Here is a 27,208-nt window from a genome sequence, read left to right as displayed (position 1 = left end):
TAAAGAACTGGGTATGTTTAGCCTGCAGAAGAGAAGGCTGAGAGGAGACATGATAGCCAAGTACAAATATGTGAGGGGAAGTCATAGGGAGGAGGGAGCAAGTTTGTTTTCTGCTGCCCTGAAGAATAGGATATGGAACAATGGCTTCAAACTACAGGAAAGGAGATTCCACCTGAACATCAGGAAGAACTTCCTCACAGTGAGGGCTGTTTGGCAGTGGAACTCTCTCCCCTGGACAGTGGTGGAGGCTCCTTCTTTTGGAGGCTTTTAAGCAGAGGCTGGATGGCCACCTGTCGGGGGTGCTTTGAAAGAGATTTTACTGCTTCTTGTAGGGGGTTGGACTGGATGGCCCATGAGGTCTCTTTCAACTCTACTATTCTATGATTCTATCAGAAAGCTTTGAAAATGTGTCAGATAAACACTAGTTCGAATTATTTTCTTGGAATTTTTTTTTAAATAATCAATGGCTTGAATCCCAACCTTTTACTCAGTTTACATAACGAAAACTAAATTCCCAACAAGACCGCTAAAAGAAAGTTAAGCTCATACTTAGTACTTGTCTCTTTCTTTCTATGAATCAAATCTCCGCAGTAACAGAAAGCAAAATAAGTATCTTAGCTATTGAAAATCAACATGAACAAATAAGAAAGCTGATACAACATGAATGCAAAGTAAAGAAAATTGTTTAGAATTCTTTGAGAGTAACAGCATTTACAGCTCTTTGCTGTGACTTGATTTAAAAAATCCATGTTGTTTTTCAATTTAGCTGTCTTGCCAAACTTTGCTAGAAGCTAATTCTCCAAGTATGAATACCGTATTTCATCACATAATAGTCACAATGCCATAATAGTTGCACCCCATTGTTTTGTACTAAAATTGGTATTTTTTGCTTTGCTCACATAAGGGTTGCATCCTCGATTCATCGTCCCAATGTACTGCTGGCAGATGAGACAACCAGCACACAGTGTAGCCAATGGATGAAGGCAGTCTCCCACTGTAAACAGTCTAACTAGGCTTCCTTACACAAAAAACAACTTTGCCTGCCTGTCCTCCCCTTTCAGTAAGAGCACTTTGTTTGCTTGCCTGCCCCCTTTCAGCAAGTGAGCTTCACTCAAGGACTCCCTCACTAGACACTCTTCAAGCCACTGACTCAGCTGTGCCTGAAAGGTGAGTGGGAGGGCGAGTGAGTGTATCACCCTTGTTGAAAGGAGGCAGGCGGGTGAAGCTGTGGTTTATGTAGTGCAGCGAGACACATGGAGAGGGAAACCTAGTTAGTTTGTTTACTGCAGGAAGGCTGTCTTGTTTTTATATTTGCCCTGATTATTTTTCAACCACATTATAGCGGCACCCCTCTTATAAAAGAAAAGTGATAAATGTGTGACTATTATGCAATGAAATACAGTAACCAAGAAGAAAGAGAAAGCTGAGGTTCCTCTGAATACAGTGAACCTCTGTATATATGGATTCTGCATCTATAGATTCACCTTCCACAGTTTTAATATATTTTAAAACTCCTAAAAATAAATCTTGAGTTTGCCATTTTATATTAAGAACATCATTTTGCTACACCATTGTACATAATGCGACTCGAGCATCCACGGATTTTGGTATCTATAGTGGGTCTTGGATGCCCAGAGAATGCCAAGGGCCCACTGTACCAGAACTGGGGAGCACAAACAGAAGGCTGTTGTTATCCTCGTGCAACAGTTGTGGGTTTCCCATAGGTATCTGGTTAGTCCCTGTATGATCAGAATGCAGGCCTACGTAGGCCTTGTCTGTCTGACCACACATGACTTTCTTGTGTTCATTCATTACCCCAAAGAACCAAGGACTTCCTACTAAATATCTATATTTTATATGATAAGTTATGGGATTATTTTTCACTTTTGCTAGATGGTTTTGGTGTTTTGTTTTTGGCTGACTGTGCAATTGAAGGAATACAGACAAGCAATTCTTACTGCTTTTACATAATTAACCATTTTCCAACTTAAATGCTATTCATATACATCATTCTAGCTTAGTAAAAGGAAGTTTTCATGATATCTAATTACTGAAGCCTTTCAAGTACTCGAAATTATAAGTTTATGTCATAATATGACTCATGTTTCTTGCTTTAGTGGTACTTTTTAAACAGGGGTGAAAGAACAAGCATTGGCATATAGTTTTCAATATTATGTCTGCATAAAAAGTAGCAAAATGGACAAGTTTTGCTTTCAGTGTAAACAAGTAAGCATATTTATCTGATTTACATCAGTATAAACATCGAAAAAATTTACATGGTTTCATGTAAATTACAGACCCTGAAAAGAGTAACATTTCAACATTTTACATGTAATGAAATTTGGAAAGAGTATAATTTTAGAAACCTTAACATTTTAAAACATTATTTAAGCTTGCCCTTTAGGCATCTCAAGATGGAAAATCTGAACCTTTCTGAACATCAATGCAATCCCTAGTGTCCCGATGGCCGCCAGTTTTCTGACTCTTTTTAAAAAATGTATTTATACTGCACCAGGACTGTTGATATATGCAATACGGTGTATAAGCCTCCCACGCATATACACATATAGCCTAGGATCCAACTGGGTACTTAAGTTGATGGAAGAAACCCTCTCAGAACACAAAAAACTGGGGTGATTTCCCTCCCTGTGCAATGCCCATGAGATGTTCTTCTTTCCCTTTTCCCCACTTCCTGTCCTCAAAACACTGCCCTGAAGTATTTGTCAGCACTCCAGAATAAATACTGAAGCTGTGCAGGAAAATCCTCTCTTCTATCATCTGCTTGGCATCAGCATAAGTACTCAATTGAATTTTGGCTATAGTTTTAATCAGATCTCAAGTCACAGTATTCATAGAACTGCTATTCCTCCCCTATTTGCAGCAATGTAGATGAATTTCAAATCCTCACTGGTTTGAGGTTGTTTCCCAGCAATTTATAAGGAGAGCTAGTATCTACCAAACCACATCAAAGATGATGGTGTGAACAGGACCAGTGATATGTTTTAATCTGCTGTAAGCCATGCATGATGTCAACTTTACATTTCTAAATCCATGAATGTTCTGTTTCTTCCAGACAAAGAGCAGAAGAAATAAGCCAATCCCTCCCCCTGCCCCTAAAATACAGAGCATGAAAGCAAGCAGAAACTGAAAAGATGGGAGTTCTAGAGACACCTTGGATGCATATGTTGTATGTGAGGGAGAGACAGAGGGGCAGCAATCACATTCTGCACAAAACAAAAATGATGAAAGGAATGGAGGAGTTACAGAAAGAAAGAAGTATTACCCTATATACTCATGTATACGTCTTGAAATTTTAGTCAAAGAATAAACAAAAAAAACCCTGGGATAACCTATCTGCAGGTTGATTTAAGAACTGTATCTTAACTCTTTTCAAATAAGTGACTCTTTTCTTCTCTGAGTAGTTGGAAAAACTCCCTTTGTGCTAAGGCACTACTTTTGGTCTTTTTGAATCCTTGGGCAAGGAACAGAGGTGGTGGCAGCCACGGCCAGTTGGCCCATCAAGGAAGCATTGGCACATTCCCCTCTCTGTGGAATGACCCTTGACTTATCCATATCGTAATCCATAATTTTGTCTCCAAAGCCTTATACACGAGCATGTACAGTAAGTGTCATGTAGCCTACATAGAAAAGGAAGATTAACAGAAGTAGAAGGGGCTTCTGTTATTTAAAGTTAAAATGCTTTCTTATTGTTATAACTAATGGATAAGATCGTTGGAATTTAAGTGCCATACAAAATCTGTTACAGCCATTTCCCTCATTTGGCTTATAGTAGTAGTCATTGAGGGTACTGGAAGCTGTCAATTCCTATTTGCAGCCAGAAACAATTCTAACATTACTGAAAAGAGGCAGTGATAAGATAGTTGTTCAAAAGTCTCTCCCTGAATTCCACCATATTAATAACTACCAGCCAGTTTCCAAGCATTCAAAGCTTCTGGATGACACAATTTGTTTCGATCTATCTCAGTATGGTGTCAGGCCTGGTTAAGGAACAGAGGCTGCTTTAGTCATCTAAGGGCCCTTCCAGACAGGCCCAATATCCCAGGATCTGATCCCAGGTTTTCTGTTTATCCCAGATTATCTGGCAGTGCGGACTCATAAATCCAATTTAAAGCAGAAAACCTGAGATCAGATCCTGGGAGATAGGGCTTGTTTGGAAGGACCCTTAGCGGAGGATTCAGGCTACAGAATAGACAGGAAACGCTGTTCCTGAATATACCTCACAACCTCTGAGGATGCCTGCCATAGATGTGGATGAAATGTCAGGAGAGAATGCTTCTGGCCATACAGCCCAGAAAACATACAACACTGTTCCTATTGGTAAAGCTCATGCTTTATCCATCATTATATCCAAAACAGTAAATTGATTTTGATTTCAAGTTAGTGTTTATCTTCAGTGGACTGGATGAGGGTAAACACACTGAAGGTTAACTCAGGCAGGGCAATTCTGATTAGGCAAAAGGCAAATTACGAAACAGGACTTCAACCTGTGTTAGAATAGGTTGCATTTCACCTAAATATTCATATTCAAAGTTTTGATCTTTTCCTGGATTCAGCCACTGCCGTGTATACCCAGGTTTTAGCAATGGTGGGAACGTATCTGCTAAGGTAAAGCCAATGTTCTAACTGTATCTATTTCCTGCAGATATTAGTTCGGTCATAGTGATGTATTCCTTGGTTACATCCTGCTTGGATTATTTTAAGATGTGGTTTAGAACATTCCACAGATTGCAAATGATGCAACTAGGCTGCTCAGAACACATGGTTCCAAGGATAACACTTAACCTGCTACTATCTTAAGCAAATAGGTATAGCTATTTCCAGGTTTAATTAAAAGTGCTCATTATCTGAAGGACTATATTTCTCCATAATAAGGAGAAAAAGATCCCTTTTGTAGAATAATCACTGTCACAGTCAGACCTGGTGGGGATGAATAAACAAACTTTCTCCATAATTGTGCCCATGTTGTGAAACTCCCTTCCAAGAGGCTAAGCTGGTTCTCTCCTTGTTGTCCTACCAACAGGCAACAATCTTTTTTATTCAGGCTGACCTTTAGCAACTATCATATTTCATCTCATAATAGTAGCACTTTCCCCCCTTCCTTTTGGAAAAAAGGGAGAATACAAATGTTATGCAAGGAAGAAACCCTTTTTGTTTGGAAACAGTAAGGCAGCTTCCACAAAATAAATGCTCCCTAGAGCTTCCTCCACATGCCTTTCTGCCCTGCCCTACCAGTTTTGCTGGCCCCTTTTAAGCAAATGCACATCTCTCAGCTATTCATCCCTCTGGAGCCCCCAGTGGAGTAGTGGGTTAAAGCCTTGTGACTTGAAGGTTGGGCTGCTGATCTGCAAGCCGCCAGGTTCGAATCCCACCCGGAGAGAGCGCGGATGAGCTCCCTCTATCAGCTCCAGCTCCATGCAGGGACAGGAAAGAAGCCTCCCACAAGGATGGTAAAACATCAAAACATCCAGGCGTCCCCTGGGCAACGTCCTTGCAGGCGGCCAATTCTCTCACTCCAGAAGCGACTTGCAGTTTCCCAAGTTGATCCTGACATGAAATAAAAAAAAACCCTGGTCAGAGATCCAACCACCCACCCACCCACCCACCACTTCGCTCACTCACTTGGTCACCCTTCACTCACTTGGTACTCCATCCACCCACCCAAAGACCTCACAGCCCATCCGCCCAAAGATCCTCCCTCTCATTTATAATCACATACACTCTTGAAGTGGCTTTTCTGGAAGCAAATGGTCATTGAATGGATGGGTGACCAAGTAAGTGCCTGTATGAGTGAGTGAGTGAGTAAATGGCTGGCTAAGCAGGCAGCAGGGCGGGCGGATTGGTGGGTGGCTGGGCAAGTAAGTGAAGCAAACTTGTGACTCTTTGAGCGGGCGGATGGGCAAGTGGATGGACTGGTAAATCAAGGGTGAGACTATTACACAAGGAAAACAAAAATACTCTTACACAATGGGGACTATTATACGAGGAAATACAGTAAATGCCTACTGATGAAGGGGCCTTTAAACGGTGTATGTGCTGCATTTCCCCCCTTTTCCTTGATGCACTTTCAAAATTACATCATCATATTAATTAATATCCACCCCTTCTCCCTATACTGGTAATCAAGGCTGCTAACAACGTATTAAAACAATACAAGTTAAAAGAATATAAAAATCAAAATAAAGGTACAGTATGAATATAAACTTAAAAAAACAATTAAACATTAAAAATATCTTACAAACACAACATTAAAAGTCTAACCTTTATCAATTTCTAAAAGCTTGGAGGCTTGTGTAGTTTATGTTTGTTTAGCAATTTTCCCGGTTTGACTGTTCTGTAAACTCTTGTATGTTATTCACTTAACAGCTATGGGTCCATGGACCATAATAAAGTTATATATTAATAGCTTGGAGGCACAAAATAGTTGCATCGTGGTCTCCTCTCCACAGTCTGGGAACAGCCTCCAGGGGCAGGCACTGAGAAGGTACTCTCCTTAATTCAGTTTTGCTTAATATCAAATCAACTTATTTTTATTTAATCTAACTTCTTATGATGTTTGTAATTGCAACTTAAAAAAATCATATCTTGAATCACAGTTCTGAGGAAAAGATGGAATACTAATTAATAACCATCAATGCACTCTCTCTTGCATTAATAAACATGCATAAAATTTAAAATCAATACATGGCACCCTGAAAAGGAGAATCAAGTTGTTATTGAATTCAAGCAGGATAAATTGAATCTGGGTCTATCACTAAATCCCAACCTCCCAGGCAATGTAGAAATGCAAAATAATACGTCTTCTGAAGCAATGCATGTATAATGAAAGGCTGCATGCACAAATAACACTTCTAAGCATGATCTAATGTCTGAAAATGTATGGCATCACAGATTTGTTGATTGAAAAAAAAAATGCTGATTGGCTGTTGTATATGTGGAAACTGTTTAAATATGAGACAAAGTTGAGAAAAGTTCCTAAACTACCAAGCTTCTGAATCAAAACAGGTAACAAGAATACCAGAAAGCTTCTAAGAGGTAAGTGTACATTGGTAAATGTTGAGTATTTTTATCTTCATGATTTACTGATATTCTCTACACAGGGTTACAATATCGATTTACGTGTATGTTATGTTTTTTTCCCCAGAAAGATTTAGAATATAGAAAAGTTTGAAATAAAAACTTAGCCTTCAATAATATCCAGTTTTCAAGATCTTGCAGAATTGTTCACTGATTTGTTTAGGTCTCCTATAATATCAGCAGTCATTCTTAGCATTTAACCTTGTTTTGTTTTTGCTTTATTTTGTTTTTATTCTACTTCATGATCAAGTAAGCCTCAAATAAGAGCAGTCAACTGATTTTTTTTTAAATTAACTTTTTGACTATGAATTAGAAAACTAACTGTTTAGTTCCAAAAAACACAACTTTGAAAGGATTATAGAATCATACTCATAGAACCACAAAATTGATAGATACCACAAGGGCCATGCAGACCAACATTCTGCCATTCAGGAAAATATTAGCAAAGCACCCTAACAGATGGCCATCCAGCCTCTGCTCAAAAACCTCCAGAGAAGGAGACTGCATCACACTCCGAGGCAGCATATTCCACTGTCTGACAGCTATTGCAGTCAGGAAGTTCTTACTAACATTTAGGTGGAAATTTCTTTCCTGCAAATTTTATCTATTGTTCTCTGTCCTAATCTCCAGAGCAGTGGTTCTCAACCTGTGGGTTCCCAAATGTTTTGGCCTTCAACTACCAGAAATCCTAACAGCTGGTAAACTGGTTGAGAACCACTGCTCCAGAGCATCAGAAACAATCCTGCCCCCTCCTCAATATTATATTCTTTCAAATATATAAACATGGCTATACTGTCCCATCTCTTCAAACTAAACAGACCCAGTTCCCTAAGCCACTACTCACAGGGTTAGTTTCCATAGCTTTGCCCATTTTGGTTGCCTTTCTCTGGACACATTTTGGTTTGTGAATATCCTTCTTGAATTATGGTGCCCAGAACAGTGGACACAGTATTCCTGGTGAGGTCTGGCCAAAACAGACTAGAGTGGGATTATGAGTCCTCTCAGTCTCAAAACTATACTCCTATTGAGTAGTAGTTTGGTAATTTGGATATATTCAGTGCGGGATTTACCATTATGCTTAGGTCTACTTGCGTACTGGGCCCTGTTGGCCAGGGGGCTCTATATTCCTGCCAAAAAAAATTTTTGACGATGGATTTTGCTTATGTGATGGAATTTTAAATTTGATGGTGTTCTGTTTTGGAGTAGAGCCCCGGTGGCAAAGTGCGTTAAAGCACTGTGCTGGAGACCAAAAGGTCCCAGGTTCAAACCCCGGGAGAGGCATAAGTGGCTGCTGTTAGCTCCAGCTCCTGCAAACCTAGCAGTTTGAAAACATGCCAATGTGAGTAGATCAATAGGTACCACTCCGGCAGGAAGGTAACAGCGCTCCATGCAGTCATGCCAGCCACATGACCTTGAAGGTGTCTACGGACAATGCCAGCTCTTCGGCTTAGAAATGGAGATGAGCACCAACCCCCAGAGTCAGACATGACTGGACGTAATGCCAGGGGAAACCTTTACATTACCTTCTGTTTTGGAGTGATTCTAAACATAATGATAGAACTGATAGTCCATGGGAGTGTGCCACAAAGCAGGCAGTCTAGGCCTGCTCTTTCAGGGCCCAAGGAAGGGGCTTCATAACTGAACTAGTTCAGGGCCTCATTTGTCCTAAATCTGGCACTGGATATGCCTCTTCCAAGGGTTAGAAAAAGAAGTCTTCTTGAACTCAGTGGAAACCTCCACAAGCCTTACAGCTGAACTCTGAAACTCTTAAAGCAGAGGTGTCAAACTTTGTAGCCCTCCAGATGTTTGGGCCTCCATCTCCCATAAGCCCTAGCCAACTTGTCCAATGGCCAGGATTTTTGGGAGCAGAAGTCCATAACACCTGGTGGGCTACAAGTTTTGCCTTAAAGGCAAAACAAAATTAATAGTATGTTATGGGGAGCTTAGGGGAGGTCCCAAATTTGCAGGATCCAGAGTCCCCCAGCCTTCACATAGGCATCTAATATGGCAGGAAATTAATGTCATTCCTTGGTTACATAGGAAGCAAAACATTAAAAGAAGAGAAAAATGGTAACAGCAAAGGGAAAAGGAAAGGAAGGAAAGGAGCAGCTCCTATATTCTTTGTAGTCTGCTGGTGCAAACCCAATAGAATTTTGGATTAACAGATCCAGTGACTTGCTATCATCTGTACATAGTTGCACTGATATTAATTGCATTGATTTTCAGTTCAAATGCAGTCCTATTAGCTTTAGTGACCCATAACATTTCCTATTTGAAATTAAAATTGCCTGTCAGTTTTGAAAACATACTTGAAGAAACAATTTAGGCTCTTTTTTTCACTCAGCCTGGAACAGAGAGGAGGAAGTGTTTGCTTTTTGCTATCTCCATGGATCAAATGAAGGACAAGTTTTAACTTTCACTTAAACTGTTTGTTTATTCCTGTGATGAAATCGTTCAGTCTACTAAAGCAGTATTTTCTCATAACATCACATAATTGAGGGGGGGGGGGAGCTCTGTAATACTTAGAACATGAGGCATGCAAATTGTTATACTAATCCAATCTCAAGCTATGATGTTAACTCAAAAAAGAAACGCTGCAGACAGATAATCTTGTGCAACTCCGAAGGTGAGCAAGACCATTGTTTAATTGAGGATCTTCACTAGATTTCAAGATTAATCTACATTTCTCCACCGAAGTTCAGCACCTTAAAATTTCATCTCAGTGGCGAGAACTGGTGTGCCAGACTTTCTTGTTGAACTAAAAGGGACTTAGATTGGATTGTATCCAAATCCATTAACATTCAGATGAGACAACACAGCTCTCTTTACATTTTAAAAGTTAGTTTAACAAAGAACAGATGAGATATACCAATACTAATTATATATGTTTGTGTGCCTTGAGTTGACCTATCAAGGGAAAAAAAGGCTTCTCTTTTATATTACAGGACCTGCAATGAGGAAGATGGAAGGCTGGACTTTGGTTATGTGCCTTTTAAGTACCACATTTGCTATTCCAGTAAGTGCCCGTTACTAATGTCAAACTACTAAATGAAAGCAATTAGTGAAGACTGTACAGAACAGTTAATGACAGTGAAGGCTTACACCTAAGGTTGAGCAAATGTCTTTCTTTGAGTACAGTCCTCCCTTTGAAGAGTGGCCGAAAAGTAGCCCTCTCTTGGATTGTCTAGCTGGTTTAAAGATAACACAGCATAGGAAGAGAAAGTGGGTGTCATGCAGCAGCCCTGAATAACCCTCTAGAGCAGAGGTTTTACCCTTTTTTCTTCCACAAACCCTTTGCTAGTCAGGTGAAAACCATACTTCCCTTCTCAGAAAGTAGCAGAGAATAGATTTATGAAACTCCAAATGGGCGTGTCTTTAAATTAATTTTTAGGATTATTCAAAATTGTGTTCTACAACTTTTCCACAATTTCAATACTTGATAACCTAACATGGTTATCAAATGGTCATTTTCAGCAAATGTTTAGAAATTTGAGTTTACCATTTTCACCATCCTTACTAACCTTTTTGCAGGTAGATATTCACTGTAACCAGAAAAACAATGCATTAAAATAAAAACCACACTAAGCTTATGCTATACACCATGGACCTCAGTTAAGAACCTCTGTTCTAGTGGATTAAGCAGCTACAAAGGTCGCACTATCACACTTGTGTCCACTATACTGTATTTGTGTTTAATTCACAATAATTCATTCTAACTTTACTCCTATAAATACAGGCAATTTCCTAGTAACAAGCATCTGACTTACAAACCACTCATAGGTACAGACGCAGGTGAGATAACAGGAAGTGAGAGAAATCTACCCCTAGGAAAGGAAATTCATTCCTGTAAGGGTTATCATGAGGAAAAGGTGTCTCTACTGAAACCTTATAAATCCTTGTTTCCACAACAAGCAAAATTTAGCACATACAGCAATGGCTGTACTTACACTTAAAAATGTACCTGTTTCTGACTTATGTACAAATTCATCTTAAGAACAAACCTACAGAACCTATCTTGTTCATAACCTGGGGACTGCCTGTATAAGCAAGCAGCAGAAAAGAAAAGAAAAAGCAAGCAGAAGCATATTTAAGCAGCCTTGTGTCCTCTTTTCTCTTCTTTTTTTGGTGATATGTAAGAGATCACCATATTTACAACATATATACTATCAATTTCCTTTCAACCTCTGTTTTCCATTATAATTCCCAATATTACAATTAACACTTTCTTAATGGTGCAGCGGGTTAAATCACTAAGCTGCTGAACTTGCTGACCAAAAGGTCGGCAGTTCAAATCCAGGGAGTGGGTTGAGCCTGCATGTCCTTGCAGGTGTCTACGGACAATGGCGGCTCTTCAGGTTTTTTTCGTATCAGGAGTGGCTTGAGAAACTGCAAATCACTTCTGGTGTGACAGAAATGGAGGTGAGCACCAATCCCCAGAGTCGGACACAATTAGATTTAATGTCAGGGGAAAACCTTTACCTTTTTATATATCGACAACCTCTTCTTATCTATATCTACTTACTAGAAAGTTCAAAATTATGCAACTTGGTGAGAAAAAAAGTTGCTTGAAAAAAGACGTAAGGAGACAGGATACAGATTTTTTTCATTTTCTAATACTATCTAATGTACCTTGAGAAGGGGATTAATGATGAACCTAAATATGTTTGTTTTCCTAATGATAATATGTTACTATTTTTTCTACAGTTGCCACAACATCCTGGTTATATCAATTTCAGTTATGAGGTACCAATTTTTAAATTCTGTTATACTCTTGTTTTTCATATTAAATTAATACAGGATAGATCACATTGTTACTCTTAAATCACTGAATCTGGCATAGAATCATAGAATCGTAGAGTTGGAAGAGACCTCACAGGCCATCCAGTCCAACCCCCTGCAAGAAGCAGTAAAATCTCTTTCAAAGCACCCCCGACAGGTGGCTATCCAGCCTCTGCTTAAAAGCCTCCAAAGAAGGAGCCTCCACCACAGCCCGGGGCAGAGAGTTCCACAGCTGAACAGCTCTCACAGTGAGGAAGTTCTTCCTGGTGTTCAGGTGGAATCTCCTTTCCTGTAGTTTGAAGCCCTTGTTCCGCGTCCTAGTCTGCAGGGCAGCAGAAAACAAGCTTGCTCCCTCCTCCCTATGACTTCCCCTCACATATTTGTACATGGCTCACATGTCTCATCTCAGCCTTCTCTTCTGCATGCTAAACATACCCAGCTCTTTAAGCCGCTCCTCACAGGGCTTGTTCTCCAGACCCTTGATCATTTTAGTCGCCTTCCTCTGGACGCTTTCCAGCTTGTCAACATCTCCCTTCAACTTCGGTGCCCAGAATTGGACACAGTATTCCAGGTGTGGCCTGACCAAGGCAGAATAGAAGGGTAGCATGACTTCCCTGGATCTAGACGCTATACCCCTATTTATGTAAGCGATATAGTGTCTAGATCCACTGCTAATTGGATGTAGCATGGTTAATTAGATAGCCTATGTTTTCAGGTGCTCTGAACAAATATGGAATGTGTTGGAAAAGTACCCTGTACATCAGAAAGGACAAAATGTGGTGGAGAAATAAATGTTTTCCTCTCAATGTCATTATGTTATGCTACAGTTTTTGTAGAAAAGCATATTATCAAACAAATCTCCATTCAATCCATATGCAGTATTAAATGTGCATGTATTCAGCTCATTATACTAATACCAATCTCCAACTTAGAAAATATTGTATTAGTTACCTGAAAGATCTATTCAAACCAGATTTGAACGTAGTACGATGGTTCAATTAAAGCTGCAGGAATAGACCTGAGAAAGTTGGGTTTTGCATGTTTCACTGCGAATGTAATGTGCAAAGTGATTTATGTCATATCAGTTTTATTTATTGAAGGCATGAAGAGAAAGGAACAAGAATGCTGGAAAATAATCTTTATACAAACCAGTGCATCAATGCGTGTCATGTCTCACAAAGTAATCTATTTGAACTGTCATGAACATAAGAACTGTTTTTGTATATCCTCCAGGTAATGACACCTTTAAAATGGTACCAGAGCCTAATAGGACACCAGGTATGTCCTCTATGATATTACCACATTTTCGTATACAGTTAATCTGCACTAAGTTTAAGATTTTTTGAGGTGCAGCACATAAACTGTAGCTTTCGTAAATGTTTTTCATGTCAGGAGCGACTTAAGAAACTGCAAGTTGCTTCCGGTATAAGAGAATTGGCCGTCTGCAAGGACGTTGCCCAGGGGATGCGCGGATGTTTTTGATGTTTTACTATCCTTGTGGGAGGCTTCTCTCAGGTCCCTAGATGGGGAGCTGGAACTGACAGAGGAAGCTCATCCGCGCTCTATCCAGATTCGAACTGCCAACCTTCAGGTCAGCAACCCAATCTTCAGGTCAGCAGTCCTGCCAGTACAAGGGTTTAACCTACTGTGCCAGATCCATGGGGGATATCTTTCTCAGTTCACCAAAACGGTTCACCACTCTTTGCTCCAAGACAATCTTGCTGATCCAATGAATTATGGTTACAAGCCTATAGAAAGCTGAACTGCCGTAATCACATGCATACTACCACGGATGACTCTGTTTTGAGTCTGTTTTGATGCTCAAACAAGTTAACACATTCAACCTGTGAAATGAGCTTTTTGAAAAACGTTTCTGTACATTTAGACTGTTATGTGACAGTTTGTTTCAATATCACTGCTGATAATGCATTAGTCATGGTGCTCATTAATATGATAGAAGACGGTGACAGAGAAAAAAGGAGATAAAGAAGGGAATATTTGGTTTGTACAGGTAACATGTGATACAGCATCAGCTCCCACTATATTGTGATCTAGCAAAAAGCTGAGCCACAGCCAAGAGTCACCGTCCTTTAAGTGATTTGGATTGATACTTGAACACTTGCAAGTTTGTGTTGTGTTTCTATACATATAGGGAAAAGTTTGTTGTGTATATACTTGTGTACACAAATTGCCATGTGCATGTATCAGTTATTTGTTTATCTATTAATTTTATTAATAGCTATCCTTTCCTGTATCATGGTATCTCAGAGTAGCATAGAGGTAATACTTATTTGAGCAGTTTGAAACAATTCAGAATTTAAATGTAAAAAGTCAGATAAAGCAGATTTTTACAGTATTAAATAATTTATCAAGTTAAATGGTTGAATGACGTTAAAACCATGTACATGTACTTTGGAAAAAATACATTGGGATCCAAAGGCTTTAACAAAACATAATGTTTTAATTTGGTTCCAGAGCAAAGACAGAGCCAATAAAACGCCTAGGATTCCAAAGACAGGAGTTGCACTCCAACAACAAAGGACTGAAGTCCCAAACTAGCTTTCACATTGACATTTTTCATAGTTTGTTTTGTCTTGTTATATTATATATCATATAAATGTAATAACCAAATTTAATTCCTTCCATTTACAAGTATCCACGTTATGGCTTTGAACCAATGGGAGGATGGATGCACCATGCTGCAGGACCAACAATGCACCAAACTACCTTCCAAAGCCATCCTTCAGTGCACTCAACTCTCCATCAAATGCAGCCACCACATCCAGCACTGAACCCACACATGCAGCCACCTGGGCACAACCCATTTGGGCCAATGCCTGGTCAAAATACATTGATGCCCCAGTTTCAACCAGCTCATGGAGGACCAATTCATCATCCATTCCAACCACATGCAGGAGAACACCCAATGCACCCTCAGCAAACAGGGAATCCAGTCCACCCAATGCATCCTCAGCAACCAGCAAATCCAAATTCACCAATTTACCCAGTTCAGCAATTGCCACCACTGATATCAGATACACCTCTTGAATCATGGCCACCAGCTGACAAGACCAAGCAAGAAGAAGTGGTAAGAATTTCTGTAACATTGCCATGCCCATAATATAGTGAAAACAGTACCCTATGTAGATATGATATGCAAAGCTTATTATGTCCCAATATATTTTTAAGAAAACATAGCACTTTCCTCTCTTCTTACCTAGTAGCTTTGGAAAATTTGATGTCCTGTGTTATGTGTGAAGTGATTAGAAGTGTAATTACAATAGCATTTCTCATATGTATGAATAGGTGACCAGAAGAGTGACTATGATAGCATGATGCTAAAACATAAAAGCTCTGTGGCCTAAAAACTAGCTTATTGTGGCAGGATCTTCCAAGGATAGCATGTGCTTTCAGCCACAGAAATTTGTCACATAACAATTATGTTCATGAACTCTTCCATACGGTAGTACAGCCTACCACTTAGTTCTTTCAAATTAAATTCAGGATTATCCACTTCAGGTGAAAAGCCAAACTATTTGCCATAACAGATCAGTTATTTTTCCTAGAAACAAGGGATACATCACATCTTATTTCAAATTTTAAAACAAATCATTGCTTTTCATATCATAACTGCATGCATATTTGAAATTGCACAAGACCACATCAAGTTTCCAAGATTTGGTTAATGTATAAATGTGTAAACAAGCATAGCCTAGTATACAACCTTAACAACATGCCGGTCATGTCTGCGTATAACCAGTCCTTCACCTTTAGCTTTATACTGTTGCAGATGCATTGGTGAATCAGTGACTTTTATTTCACTACACTGAAACAAGCAGTCCTGATAATTAAGACAGATATTCAGTAAGAATCAGCTTCAAATGTTGGCCTTTTTCTTCTTCTCTTCCAGGACTAAAAGACCCAAGAAACCAGAATAATGCAAAGAATAATCAGGCCTTGTATTTTGCTTTCAAGAACCCATACTTTTACTTCAGTGAGTGATATATGGTTCCATTAACCCACAGTTTTAGTAAATGTTGTAACTAGATGGCAAACTAATGTGAAGTAGCAAATAATAAAATATGTTTTGATCAATACTCAATGTGTTTTTAATTTTTGAATTGTATTTAACAAATCCAATCCTACAATAACATTGGCTTGGGAGCAAGATAGGGCATTTCCAGACAGGTGCTTAATCCAGGGTAAGAAAGTGGCATTTAAAACCCTGGTACCTTAAGGTGAGTCCTCACACTGAGACATTAGTATCGGGAAATTATCTCACAGCATCCAGAATGGTTTGGATAATACAAATTGAAGGGAACCGCAAAAGGTATGGGACATCCAGCAGAAGTTTCTTTTTCTTTTTTTCTTATTGACATCCCAGGATGCGCTACACCTCATAAGCGCTGAAGTGGATATAACAAAGTGCACCCATGCAGATTTCCTGTCATCATCTCTCATCACCCTCCTGGTGCCTTGAAGTTTAATTTCAGAAATATGAGAACAAAGGAATGGTTGGAGATTTCTTATGGGAATTACTTTCCTCTCTTACTTCTGTTTGGCTCCATCTGTTTACATCCCTCACCAGCTGTTTCGACATTATAAAATGAGCATAAGCGCTGGAGCAGTTTACATCAGCTTATTGCAAGGAACTCTCATGGCTTTCTTTAAGTGCAGGGCTATACAGTACTCCATAGCAGCGCATTTTTACCTGATCGCATATTTTAAGTGAATATTTTTATTGTTTTTCACGACATCCAGTGCAGATTTTCAGTGCACGTCATCTAGCCACCTTCCCTTTTATTCCAGTTTCTTCCAGAATATAAGGCCTGTGTAGAAAAGGCTGTAGTCTCCCTTCTAAAAAGGGGGAAAGATGCCATCTATAAGCACACAAACTTTTGCTATATATCTAAAAAGAGTTCATTTGATTATTTGAATGAATTGTCATTCAGTCATTACAGAATTACAAAAATATAGCATAAAATATCAAAACCATGTTAGAGTATAACTGCTAAGAGAAAAATCTATTTATCAGAGTGTGAAGAAACATTTCAAAATGATAGCTCATTAACACTTGCCAAAGGGGTGGCTATTAAAAACCAACAATCAATTCACTGATTTACACAATACACGTGGAATATCCCTTAAAAACAGAATCCTCACATCTGAAATACTTCAAAATCCAAAATTGTCCACACTTAAGCTTTTTGATGATTCAAAATATGCACATTTTGTTTCGTACACAAAAGTATTACAAATATTGTGTATAAAATCACCATTGGGCTACAATAGACATACATTAAATAAGTATTACTTTAAAAATGTAAGTACTCAACATAAATGATTAGAAAAAACATCTCTTTTATCATACTCTGGCCTGGCCAGCCACCAGAGTTAATCCAGTCACTGCCTGACTTTGATCAGGAAGTTCTGGTACCATCTGCTACTGTTAAAAGCTTTGGTGTTGTGTTGGACTCATCGCTGACAATGGAGGCCCAGATCACTGCCATAAGTAAGCAGGCCTTTTTTCATCTTCGTCAGGCAAGGAAAGACAGAAGCATTGGCAACGGTAATCCATGCAACAGTCACTACTAGGTTGGATTATTGTAACGCCTTATACGCTGGCCTTCCGAAGACAAAAACCCAGAAGATCCGAATGGTCCAAAATGCGGCGGCCAGGCTGCTAGCGGAATCATCTATAAGATCCCATATTACACCGATTCTAAAACAATTGCATTGGCTACCAACAGAACATTGGATCTCTTACAAGATACTGATCCTGACATTTAGAGCTCGAAATGGCCAAGGACCATTATATCTTAGGGACTGCCTCATTCCTTTTTTCCATCAGTGGTCACCTCGATCCTCCCAGGAAAATCTCCTATACGTACAGGGCCCTAGGGAGGTACACCTGGAAGCTACAAGGCTTTTCGATCTATTCTCCAATTCTGTGGAACTCATTGCCTCCATATGTTAGAGCAATGTCGGAGTTGCGACCTTTTGTAAAAGCGCTCAAGACTTGGCTGTTTGGTTGTGCATTTAAGTAAATCAGATCTAATTTGCCAAATAGTCACTGCTGAATGTTTTTATGTTGAATGTTTTTTATATTGTGGAATGATATTTTAAATTGTAAGTCGCTCGGAGCACTCTGGTGGAGAGCGACTAATTAAGAAATAAAGTGAAGTGAAGTGAAGTGAAGATATGATAAAAATTCTCTCCACATTAGAGTTAAGAACAGGAAGGACATGGGACAGAAAACATGATTAATCAGGAAGTAACTGTTGATTTTGAGCCAAGAATCCTCTATTTGCCAATGGGGAAAAAGACTGCAGAAAGTCTCAGGAGCCATGTCAACTGGCAAGGAGTGAGTATTTTGTTTCCCATTGCAGATTCCTAACTCTGCTGGGATTGGGAAAGAAATGGCAGCATTTACTTGCCACCTCGTGCCATTCCTAAAGTTGCTTTTTGGGACTTGGGGGAGGAAAAAAGTGAGCAAATGGCAAAAGGGGCTTTGAAAACAGACTCAAGCTATTGAAATTGAGAAACATTCTGACAGCAACACTCTCAAGGATCCCAAATATTCTTTAGTCTGCTGTCACCTCCCTTTCTTTCCTTAAAAAATTGGAGGAGAAGGGACTATTTTTCACTGTTTTCATCTCACTGCTGTTAGAATTTTGCTGAGTTATACATAACTAGTGGTATTTCTATTTATAAATTCCTATATACAGCTGCTCATGGGATACATTTCACAACTGATGACTCAATTGAAACTGGCAGGAACAGAAAAGCGTATGTTAACAGATTTCCTTCCTTCCTTCCTTCCTTCCTTCCTTCCTGCCTTCCTTCCGTCCGTCCGTCCCTACTCTGCCTCTGTTTATAGTGGGCCAGAATTAGTTGAATTACCTCTTCTAAAAAATTAGCAATGTGTGCGTCTTATCTGCCAAAGATTTCTGGTGCTTCACCGAATTACAAATCCAAAGATTCCATCGCATTAAGCCGTGGCAAAGTGGTGTCAAACTGCATTAATTCTACAGTGTAGATGCACCCAATGACATTTGATCAAAGCAACAGTCCAAAAATCAGACTCTGATTACTAATCATTCTAGTACCTGCCAAAATATGAGAATATGCAGTAAAAATAATATAGTATTTCATTTTTTTTTTTTAAAAAAGGATCATTTTTTGCAATAGCAATAAGTTATTGAAAAGAACATCCAAGGCCACTACAAGCTGAGAAAATGCAAGGTTAAACACTTTTTTGGACGTGGAGACAAGCCCTTGACTCATTCAGATACAATTACAGTAGAGTCTCACTTATCCAAGCCTCGCTTATCCAAGCCTCTGGATTATCCAAGGCATTTTTGTAGTCAGTGTTTTCAATATATCATGATATTTTGGTGCTAAATTCGTAAATACAGTAATTACTACATAGCATTACTGCGTATTGAACTACTTTTTCTGTCAAATTTGTTGTATAATATGAAGTTTTGGTGCTTAATTTGTAAAATCATAACCTAATTTGATGTTTAATAGGCTTTTCCTTAATCCCTCCTTATTATCCAAGATATTCGCTTATTCAAGCTTCTGCCGGCCCGTTTAGCTTGGATAAGTGAGACTAGTGTACATACCATGGGCTCTTGGTATCCACTGAAGTTTGGTTCCCCTGTAGATAGCAAAATCTGCTAATGTGCAATTCCAGTATAAACAATGGCATAATAAAATTGTGTGCCTTGTATAAAATGGCAAACAACTCCAATGAGTGCAGGAGAGAGGCTAAGGATATGTGAAATGGTGGAAATTACATCAACATGGTGCACAACATGTGGCAAAATCAAGGTTTGCTTTTGGGAATTTTTGTTTATGAGTATTTTCAAGTCATGGTTGGTTGAATCCATGGATGCAGAGGAGCCCATTGTACAACAGTTTCTTGTTACAAGGAGAAGCTTTAGCCAGTCCTGAGTTTTCCCCCTTTGTTTGCTTCTCTTCTTGTGACCTATAAGAAGCTTTGCAGTGTGTTCCTTCTAATGTTTGTTATAGCCAAAGGTTGTCACGACTATGGCAAAACCTATTCAGAACATGTAGTTTTTCCCACAGTGATAAACTCTAAAATTCCATTATATTTAAATAAAACCATTCAACTCAATATAAAATATAGGGTCTTGGCTGACAGATGTCTCAATGAGTTGAAGCACTTAAAAAACTGCTTAAAATAATTCCTTTTCTTGTTTTCTTCAGTTGTTTGTGTTGTAATTTTGCATGTCACTTCAAAATGTACTCTAGAAAATGAGTAGGTCATGAGCTATTGCTGCAGAATCACTGAATAGTGCCCTGGTGGAATGGAAACAATTACTGTTCAATCTACACTTGTCACCAGTATAGACTGGACTAATACTGAAGCCAAAAGAAATGTATGTTTTGGAGCCAGGAGACTATACTCCTCTTATATTACATCACAAACTAAAAACAGCTTTCCCTCTCAATGTGTTTGTTAATTTTTCATCCTTTAATTGTAGCAAAATGGTGTTTTGAGCCATTTGGAGAAATAGTGCTTTGTTCTAAGGACCAAAATAGAATATGGGAATAAGAACTAAATCCCTTCACAGAACATTTATAAACATTCTAAATTCAGTACATGAAATAAAGTACAACATATCAAGCATATTTCATCTTAGAAACATTTGAGGTTTGTCATTTTTAATGAAACAATAGGTACTGAGCTTATTTTATTTCTACATTAGATTCCATAAAAGCGCATGTGTGACAATGAGGTATTCTATGTTTACGTGCAGTAAAATAACTGTTTTTATGAGCACTACAACACTGTAGCATAGTGCTGTGATATAGCATACATACACCACATATTTACATGTTCTTCAGCTTTTAGAAGTCCCCAAGTACACACACAATTGTACCTGCTGAAAAAGCTGTTTTGACAAGCATGCCTTTCCTAAAAACTATTCCGTGAAGATTTGAGACTTTACAACTAGAATTCAGGTTATCTCATGCTGTCCTAACTTCCACAATGCCAGGAAATTAAAGTAAAGACTGGTGCTGCCCCAAAATCAAGAAAAAAGTGTGCGCAATGTCACAAATTCTGATTGCTTAGAAATTACACTTACTGTGCCTTGATCTCACTGGGAAAAAAATCAGATGGAAAGGATAAAACTAATTTTAAAAGCCCACACTGGCCTGTATTGCTACACTCACTCATGGACGTAACTTAATATGTAACATTGATTTATTTGTGCCAGAGATGCATCACAAACAACTGGATTTTAAAGTTTTCATTTACTGTATTTGACTTCAGCAATGTTACCATATGGCTAATTCTGACTAAATACTTGGCTGTGTGAACCTTGACTGTTTAGATTGAAATTCACACAGTTGACGTGAATCACTTTTCAAACCTTTATAAAAATATGCTAGGGGAAATTATAAGCAATGAACAAGACTCACTCCTTAAAATATCTATATTCGTAAATGTACACCAAAACATTGTTAACTCACAGATTTAAAAAATATACACAATGTTCTTGATTTTCTGTTATGTTCCTAGTCTAAATCAAGCCACAGAAAAGATCTATAAGGCACTATCATCAAGAGTGAATGCATGAAATCTAAGTGTGACCAGCTGAATGAATGGGGCCAGATACTTGTTGGTTTTCTATCGTTATGAAGCTGGGGTTCTCATGGTGTTGTTTGATTATGTTGTGCTAGTTGCTAATTACTTCATTTTAGGGATTTTAAAATAATTGTTTATTTTATTAGATATGCTTCTTTATGATGGTGTTGTTCATTTTATTGTATGTCATGTCTTTTTGTTTTTATATGCTGTTCGCCACTTTAAGTCCCAACTCGGGAGAAAAGCAGGATAGAAATAAATAAATAATTGATAACAACAACAACAACAACAACAACAACAACAACAACAGCATGACTATATTGCCACATTAGATTAAGTAAGGTGGGAGATAATTTTTTTCATCAAGTTGCAATTGGTTGAAGATATCCTAATCATAGGCCTAATTGTAATTCAACAGAGTAAGCCATGTCATCACGCCACAGATCTTTTTGCAGCCAAGAAGTAGCTAACAGTAGTAGAAAGCCAACCAAGAATAAAGCATATGCAGGACCTTGTCTGCAAATAGCACTTCTCCATCCGGGTGACATATTATGTAGGATATCTGAAACAACTCATGCCCTTCATTGTAGGATGTCTCCATTAGGAAGGACAAGCCTGTTACTAGAACAGACCATTATCAGAAAATAATATTAATGCTACATTTTCCTGGGGGGAAAAACAGCTTTGTTCCTTCAGGGTTTATGTCCATTTCCTAATTTTGGGGGTTAACAACCAGATTTGTTTTGTTTTCAGTTGGGAATAACAGTGGCGATATTTTTAGCTTTAAACATCATTTTGGTTACTTTGGAGAAGGAAGCCGAAAAGGAAGTCTGCCAGTTCCTCAGAAAAAATGTTCCATCACATGTGAATGTGTTTTGGGGCACTTGGGTGATGGGAAATAACCATAAAGATTCCTGAAGATATAGTCCCTAATACACTCAAGGCATCAGATCCTGTCTCATCTTGGAGGCTAAGTAGATTAATATTTTGATAGGATATTGTCAATGAATACAAGATGCTGTAAACTATACTCCACAGGAACTGGAAAAACCATCTCTGAGGATTCCTTGCCTAAGAAAATCCTATGAAGTTCAGAATATCACTTTACGTCAACAGGCGACCTAAAGATATATGTGCACATGGAGAAAATCCCTACAGGGTCACTCATGTATCTGGATGGCAGTTAAAAATGGTATACTGAACAAAGAGAAAAACAGGTCATTCCAAGTGTTTCACTCTTTGCAGGGCCTATTTATAACCTTGTTTCTACCCATATCATACATTAAAGAGCACCCGTATGAGAGTGCTTTACGAAAATTCATAATCTTTATTTCTAAACTATGGAGATCTATATTAAGCAGCATCTATTGAGATGCAAGAAATAAATGGGCTAGGGCTAGGGAAGATATACACAAAGTGGATCTGATCCAAGATGTTGCAATGCAGGAAAGTTATTATTTTTTGTGATTACATGAACAGAGCTTGTTGCTCAGACACCCATATACCAAACAGTGATAGCAGAACTAATGATTAATTATCCAACAGCAGTTTTCAGAAATGACTGTTGCATTATATGAAGCAGAGAAGTATGTACTTTAGAGTAAGAAGAATCAAATATTTAAGGTACATGCTCCTGATTCTTGTCTTGTGAAACTTTCTATTTCCAAGGGAGGGAGAGAAAAACAAAACTGTAGTAGCACCTTTACGATGAACTGATTTTTATTTTAGAATGAACTTTCAAGTGGATATAAACCCACTTCTTCAGATGCAGTACTGAGTTGTCTGTGGGATCTCTGGCATAAAGCGTATTTTTACAGTTGTGAGATTGGGAAAGAATATAACAGGACTCAGAAAATGCAAAAATCCAAAATTTTCAAAATGCTTCCACATTAATTTTTTTCCTCCCACACCCTGGTGGAATATTTTACATACCTTTAAAAGATTATGAATACCTGTTTAAGGGGTGTATCCAACACCACAATTCAAAATGGTTGGGTTACTGCTTATTTTTTCCTATGGTTAATCATGAGACATGAGCGATCCATGGAAAAAATTATTCTAAACTCGCTTCTAAAGTAGGGGGCGCTGGTGCTTCGTTTCTGAAACTACTTCTGAAATTTGGCCCTAAAAAGTTTTGAAACTTACAAATATTCAGAATATTCTAAATTAATTTGTTAATGGCGGACACCCATGCACGGTGTCCAAAAACAGCACCGGGGGGAACTTTACAGGACTCTCCTGCCCTCATTTTTTGAGCTATCTTCTTCAAACTTGGTACAGTGGTGGAACACATTTAAAATTGCTAGCTCACCAAAATTCAGAATGTTTCACTTATCCTCTGATTTTTGACAAATTTTCATAGTTTTTGTAATAAACCATTTTTTAATAATTGTAGAAATCTGTTCCTGGTTTGAAAGTCTTATTTCCTGTTTCATTGGGTTGTCTTTACTTTGAAAGTCATTGTTCTACTTCAGAAACTTTGTTTTTGTGGCTGAAATTTTGTTAAATTGGTGGACAGTGTCCCAGGAAACCATATGTGCTATAGCACCATGTCCCTTGCGCAAAGACAAAGTTCAGGCAGTGTCATAAAATTTTGACATGTTTCTATGACAGAACCAATTAGGAAATGACATTTATCACCCAGGAACAGAAATCATAGTACACCATCAAATCACTCCTGACAGATGGCCATCAGCCTCTGGATAAGGAAATCTGTTCCTGGTTTGAAACTGTTTCATTGGGTTTTCTGGGGCTGAGAGTGTGACTTGCCAGTGGGTTTCCATGGCTGAGTGGGGGAATGAAGCCAGAGTCATAGTCCAACTCTCAAACCATTACACTACACCATGCTGTCCCAAAAGGGGGCCCGCTGTTTCTTCCTATGAGGCTTAAAACCTCAGTCTTGTTTTTTTATGAATGCTCCCATGAGAAAATGTATTAAGGATGCGGGTGAACTACAATTCACAAAATTCTTGGGTCAACCCTCCCAAAACTCCCCCAGGATTCACAGCTGGCCATATTGGGTCTGTGTGCCAAGCTTGGTCCAGATCAATCACTTTTCTTCTTATCCCAGATTATATGCAGTTGGGACTCATATAATCCAGTTTGAATCAGATAATCTGGGATCAGATCCTGGGAATTAGGGCAGTGTAGATTCACCTGAGGCCTTGTCCCTATATCCCAGGATCTTATCCCAGATAATATGCAGTCGGGACATATATTATCCTCCTCCTCCCCCTCCTCTTCTTCTTCCTCCCCCTTCTCCTCCTTTCGGAGGAGGTTTGCAAAGCTTTGGAGAACTTTTGTGCAAAAGAGGTAGAGAGAAAGGGAAGCCAAGGGAAACTTCTTCTCCTTTCCCCCCTCCTCCTCCTTCCTTCCTTCTTTTCTTATCCCAGATTATATGCAGTGGGGGCTCATATAATCCAGTTTAAATCAGATAATCTGGAATCAGATCCTGGGATATAAGGCACTGTAGATCTTCAACACTCTATCCCAGGATCTGATCCCAGATTATCTGCTTTGAACTGTATTATATGTCCACACTGCCAGATAATCTGGGATAAGAAGTTAATCTAGGAGTGGATTTCTTCCAATGAGGCTTGGCCTGCTTCTAACCAGGAGGAGAGGGAACGAGCTCAGTAGTGGGGCTTATGTCACATACACACAAATATAGAGCAAATTTTAAAAGGAAAAAAACATAGATTTAAAATGCACCCTTTTCACTTCCCAGAATGATACTATTAATATTATACATATATTAGCTTTCCTCGCCCATTTCCAATTTTCCTCTCCCCCTGAAGTCACCAACCTGGGTGGAGAGTTCTAGTTTGGGGTTTTGCCAGCACAAAACCAGAGTGAAGGGATCTGGATCATGGATTGGGATTGATCCCCCCTCTTTTTCCCCCTTTCCTCACTTAAAGCTTCTGGCAAAAGCAGGAGGGAAGGCTGCGAAGGGGAAGAGCAAGCGGTTTGCAAGGGAGATCCTGCAATGCCAACTTCCTCCTCTTGCAACCCAGTTTAAACAACCACTCCAGGACGGGGAAAGGGGAAAGGGATTTCTCTCCTGAATAGCAATCACAGCCAGCCACCAATGCCCTTTGCTCTTGCAACCTGGTTTAAGAGGCCCATAGAAAGCAACCACGGGGAAAGACAAACGAGACTCCCTCCCTTCTGCGATTGGCCACAGGGAGGCAAGGCAAGCCCAGACTAGTCTGCACCTCCCTCAAACCAAGTTTGGATGCTTTAAAAATGCATGGCTTGTTGGCTTAAGTACCGAAAAACATATGACACCATTAGAAAAATTGGCTATCGTGGTTCAATATCACGGGATACACACGATGGGATAACCCGCTTCGAAACACGATTCAAAAGTGACAAAACAAACAAATTTGATCAGACAAATGAAGGATTTGATTTTTTTGCCCTACTCTATTAATTACCTCTTTGCCTCTTCTTTCTTTGAAGTCACAGTGGCTTAGAGAAAACAGCCTAAATTAACTGACAGACTTACCTATTTTTAAGGGAGTTGAAAACTAGACAAAAATAGTTTTTAAACAAAAGCATAACTGAAAAATCTCTTCAAAGATTAATGTTCAATACTTCAGTTTTATACCAGATGTTTAAAAAAATAAAGTTACAAAGAGATGAATGCTTATAACCTACTAGTATAAAACAGCCAGCAAAAATGTATAAAGGAAAAATAAATTTCTGAGTGCCTGAAATATCATTAAATTTAATGTGAGTATTGCTTTGCGTTTTGATGGTCCTAAATGCTAATTCTTCCAGATATAAACTAATATATAATTGTACACACACAAGAAACAATTTACAGTGACCCATGGGTTTCTGAAGCACCCACTTCTCTGGGGTGGATGAAAAGAAGTTCTGAAACTTTGCCTTACATTTTTCAAAGAATAGTATAACAAATATAAAATAAATTTCCAGACACATTTATTAGGCTCATCATTGGGGATATTTTGGTGTTTAAATCAAGTGGTAACATGTTGCTGCATGCCCTCAAGTTGTTTCTGACTTACGTTGGCCCTTTAACAGATTTTCTTGGTACAATTTGTTCAGGGGGGATTTATCTTTGCTGTCCCTCTGAGGCTGAGAGAGAGCACAATCTGTCCCAAATCACCCAGTGGGCTTCCATGGCCAAGCAAGGATTTGAATCGTGGTCTCCAGAGTCAATATAATTCAATGCTCATACTGACCACACTGACTCTCAATGGCACACCTTTTAGATATATATTCACAGAAAAGTTCAAATGAATTTAGAATGGAAAATACTGCCCCATTATGTTATCATAACTTGCTATATCTGAGAAGAAACAGTTAAACAAAAATAAAATCAAAAACTCTCTTGTAGCCATGCAATGGGGAGGAAAAATACAAGTAAATGGTTTACCACATCTTACTCTTGTTAAAGTGTACTGTGGTTTAACATAGAGGCTACAGTTACCACTAGACTGATAAGAAATGTTGGGAACTATTAATTCAACAACATCTGTGAAGAGGCACACAATTCCAACCATGCCATAGCCTGCCTTCATCTGTAGCCACAGAACTACAAAATGGTTGGCAACTCCCCAGTTTTTATCTGCTCAAATTAAATCTGTTCAGCTACACTGCAATTGGTTTTTCAGCAACTTAGATTTTCCATTAAAATTGGCTATTATTTCCTGCTTATCTGAAACACTAAAGGACTTTGCAAGG

The 27,208-nt window shown here is 38.8% G+C and overlaps 2 protein-coding genes across 4 annotated transcripts in view; one reads left to right on the top strand and one right to left on the bottom strand.

The window, feature by feature from the left end:
* Positions 1–27,208, bottom strand: part of arhgap6 (Rho GTPase activating protein 6) — a 276,724-nt gene that overhangs the window by 92,398 nt on the left and 157,118 nt on the right. The window lies entirely within an intron of this gene.
* amelx (amelogenin X-linked) lies at positions 6,378–15,971 on the top strand. 2 transcript variants are annotated; one of them, XM_003228698.3, is made up of 7 exons: positions 6,378–6,502; positions 7,024–7,053; positions 10,041–10,111; positions 11,800–11,838; positions 13,108–13,152; positions 14,528–14,962; positions 15,785–15,971. In XM_003228698.3, exons 3-7 carry the CDS (start codon positions 10,049–10,051, stop codon positions 15,788–15,790), a joined length of 588 nt encoding a protein of 195 aa, XP_003228746.2. In that variant the 5' UTR covers positions 6,378–6,502; positions 7,024–7,053; positions 10,041–10,048; the 3' UTR covers positions 15,791–15,971. The 2 variants fall into 2 exon arrangements, with proteins under 2 accessions (XP_003228746.2, XP_008120687.2); XM_008122480.2 differs by lacking the exon at positions 7,024–7,053 and having other exon boundaries at positions 6,391–6,502.

Source organism: Anolis carolinensis, chromosome 3 (genome assembly GCF_035594765.1).
Source record: "Anolis carolinensis isolate JA03-04 chromosome 3, rAnoCar3.1.pri, whole genome shotgun sequence".
In the NCBI taxonomy this organism is placed as follows: domain Eukaryota; kingdom Metazoa; phylum Chordata; class Lepidosauria; order Squamata; family Dactyloidae; genus Anolis; species Anolis carolinensis.
The sequence above is the reverse complement of the archived record's forward strand: the minus strand, read 5'-3'. Positions and strand labels throughout refer to the sequence as shown.

Bases quoted from the DNA above. Each gene is read 5' to 3' on its own strand.
- amelx (XM_003228698.3), top strand. From the start codon at position 10,049: ATGAGGAAGATGGAAGGCTGGACTTTGGTTATGTGCCTTTTAAGTACC. The intron at 10,112-11,799 runs GTAAGTGCCCGT...TTTTTTCTACAG, and splicing joins GTACCACATTTGCTATTCCA to TTGCCACAACATCCTGGTTA. The intron at 13,153-14,527 runs GTATGTCCTCTA...TCCATTTACAAG, and splicing joins AGAGCCTAATAGGACACCAG to TATCCACGTTATGGCTTTGA.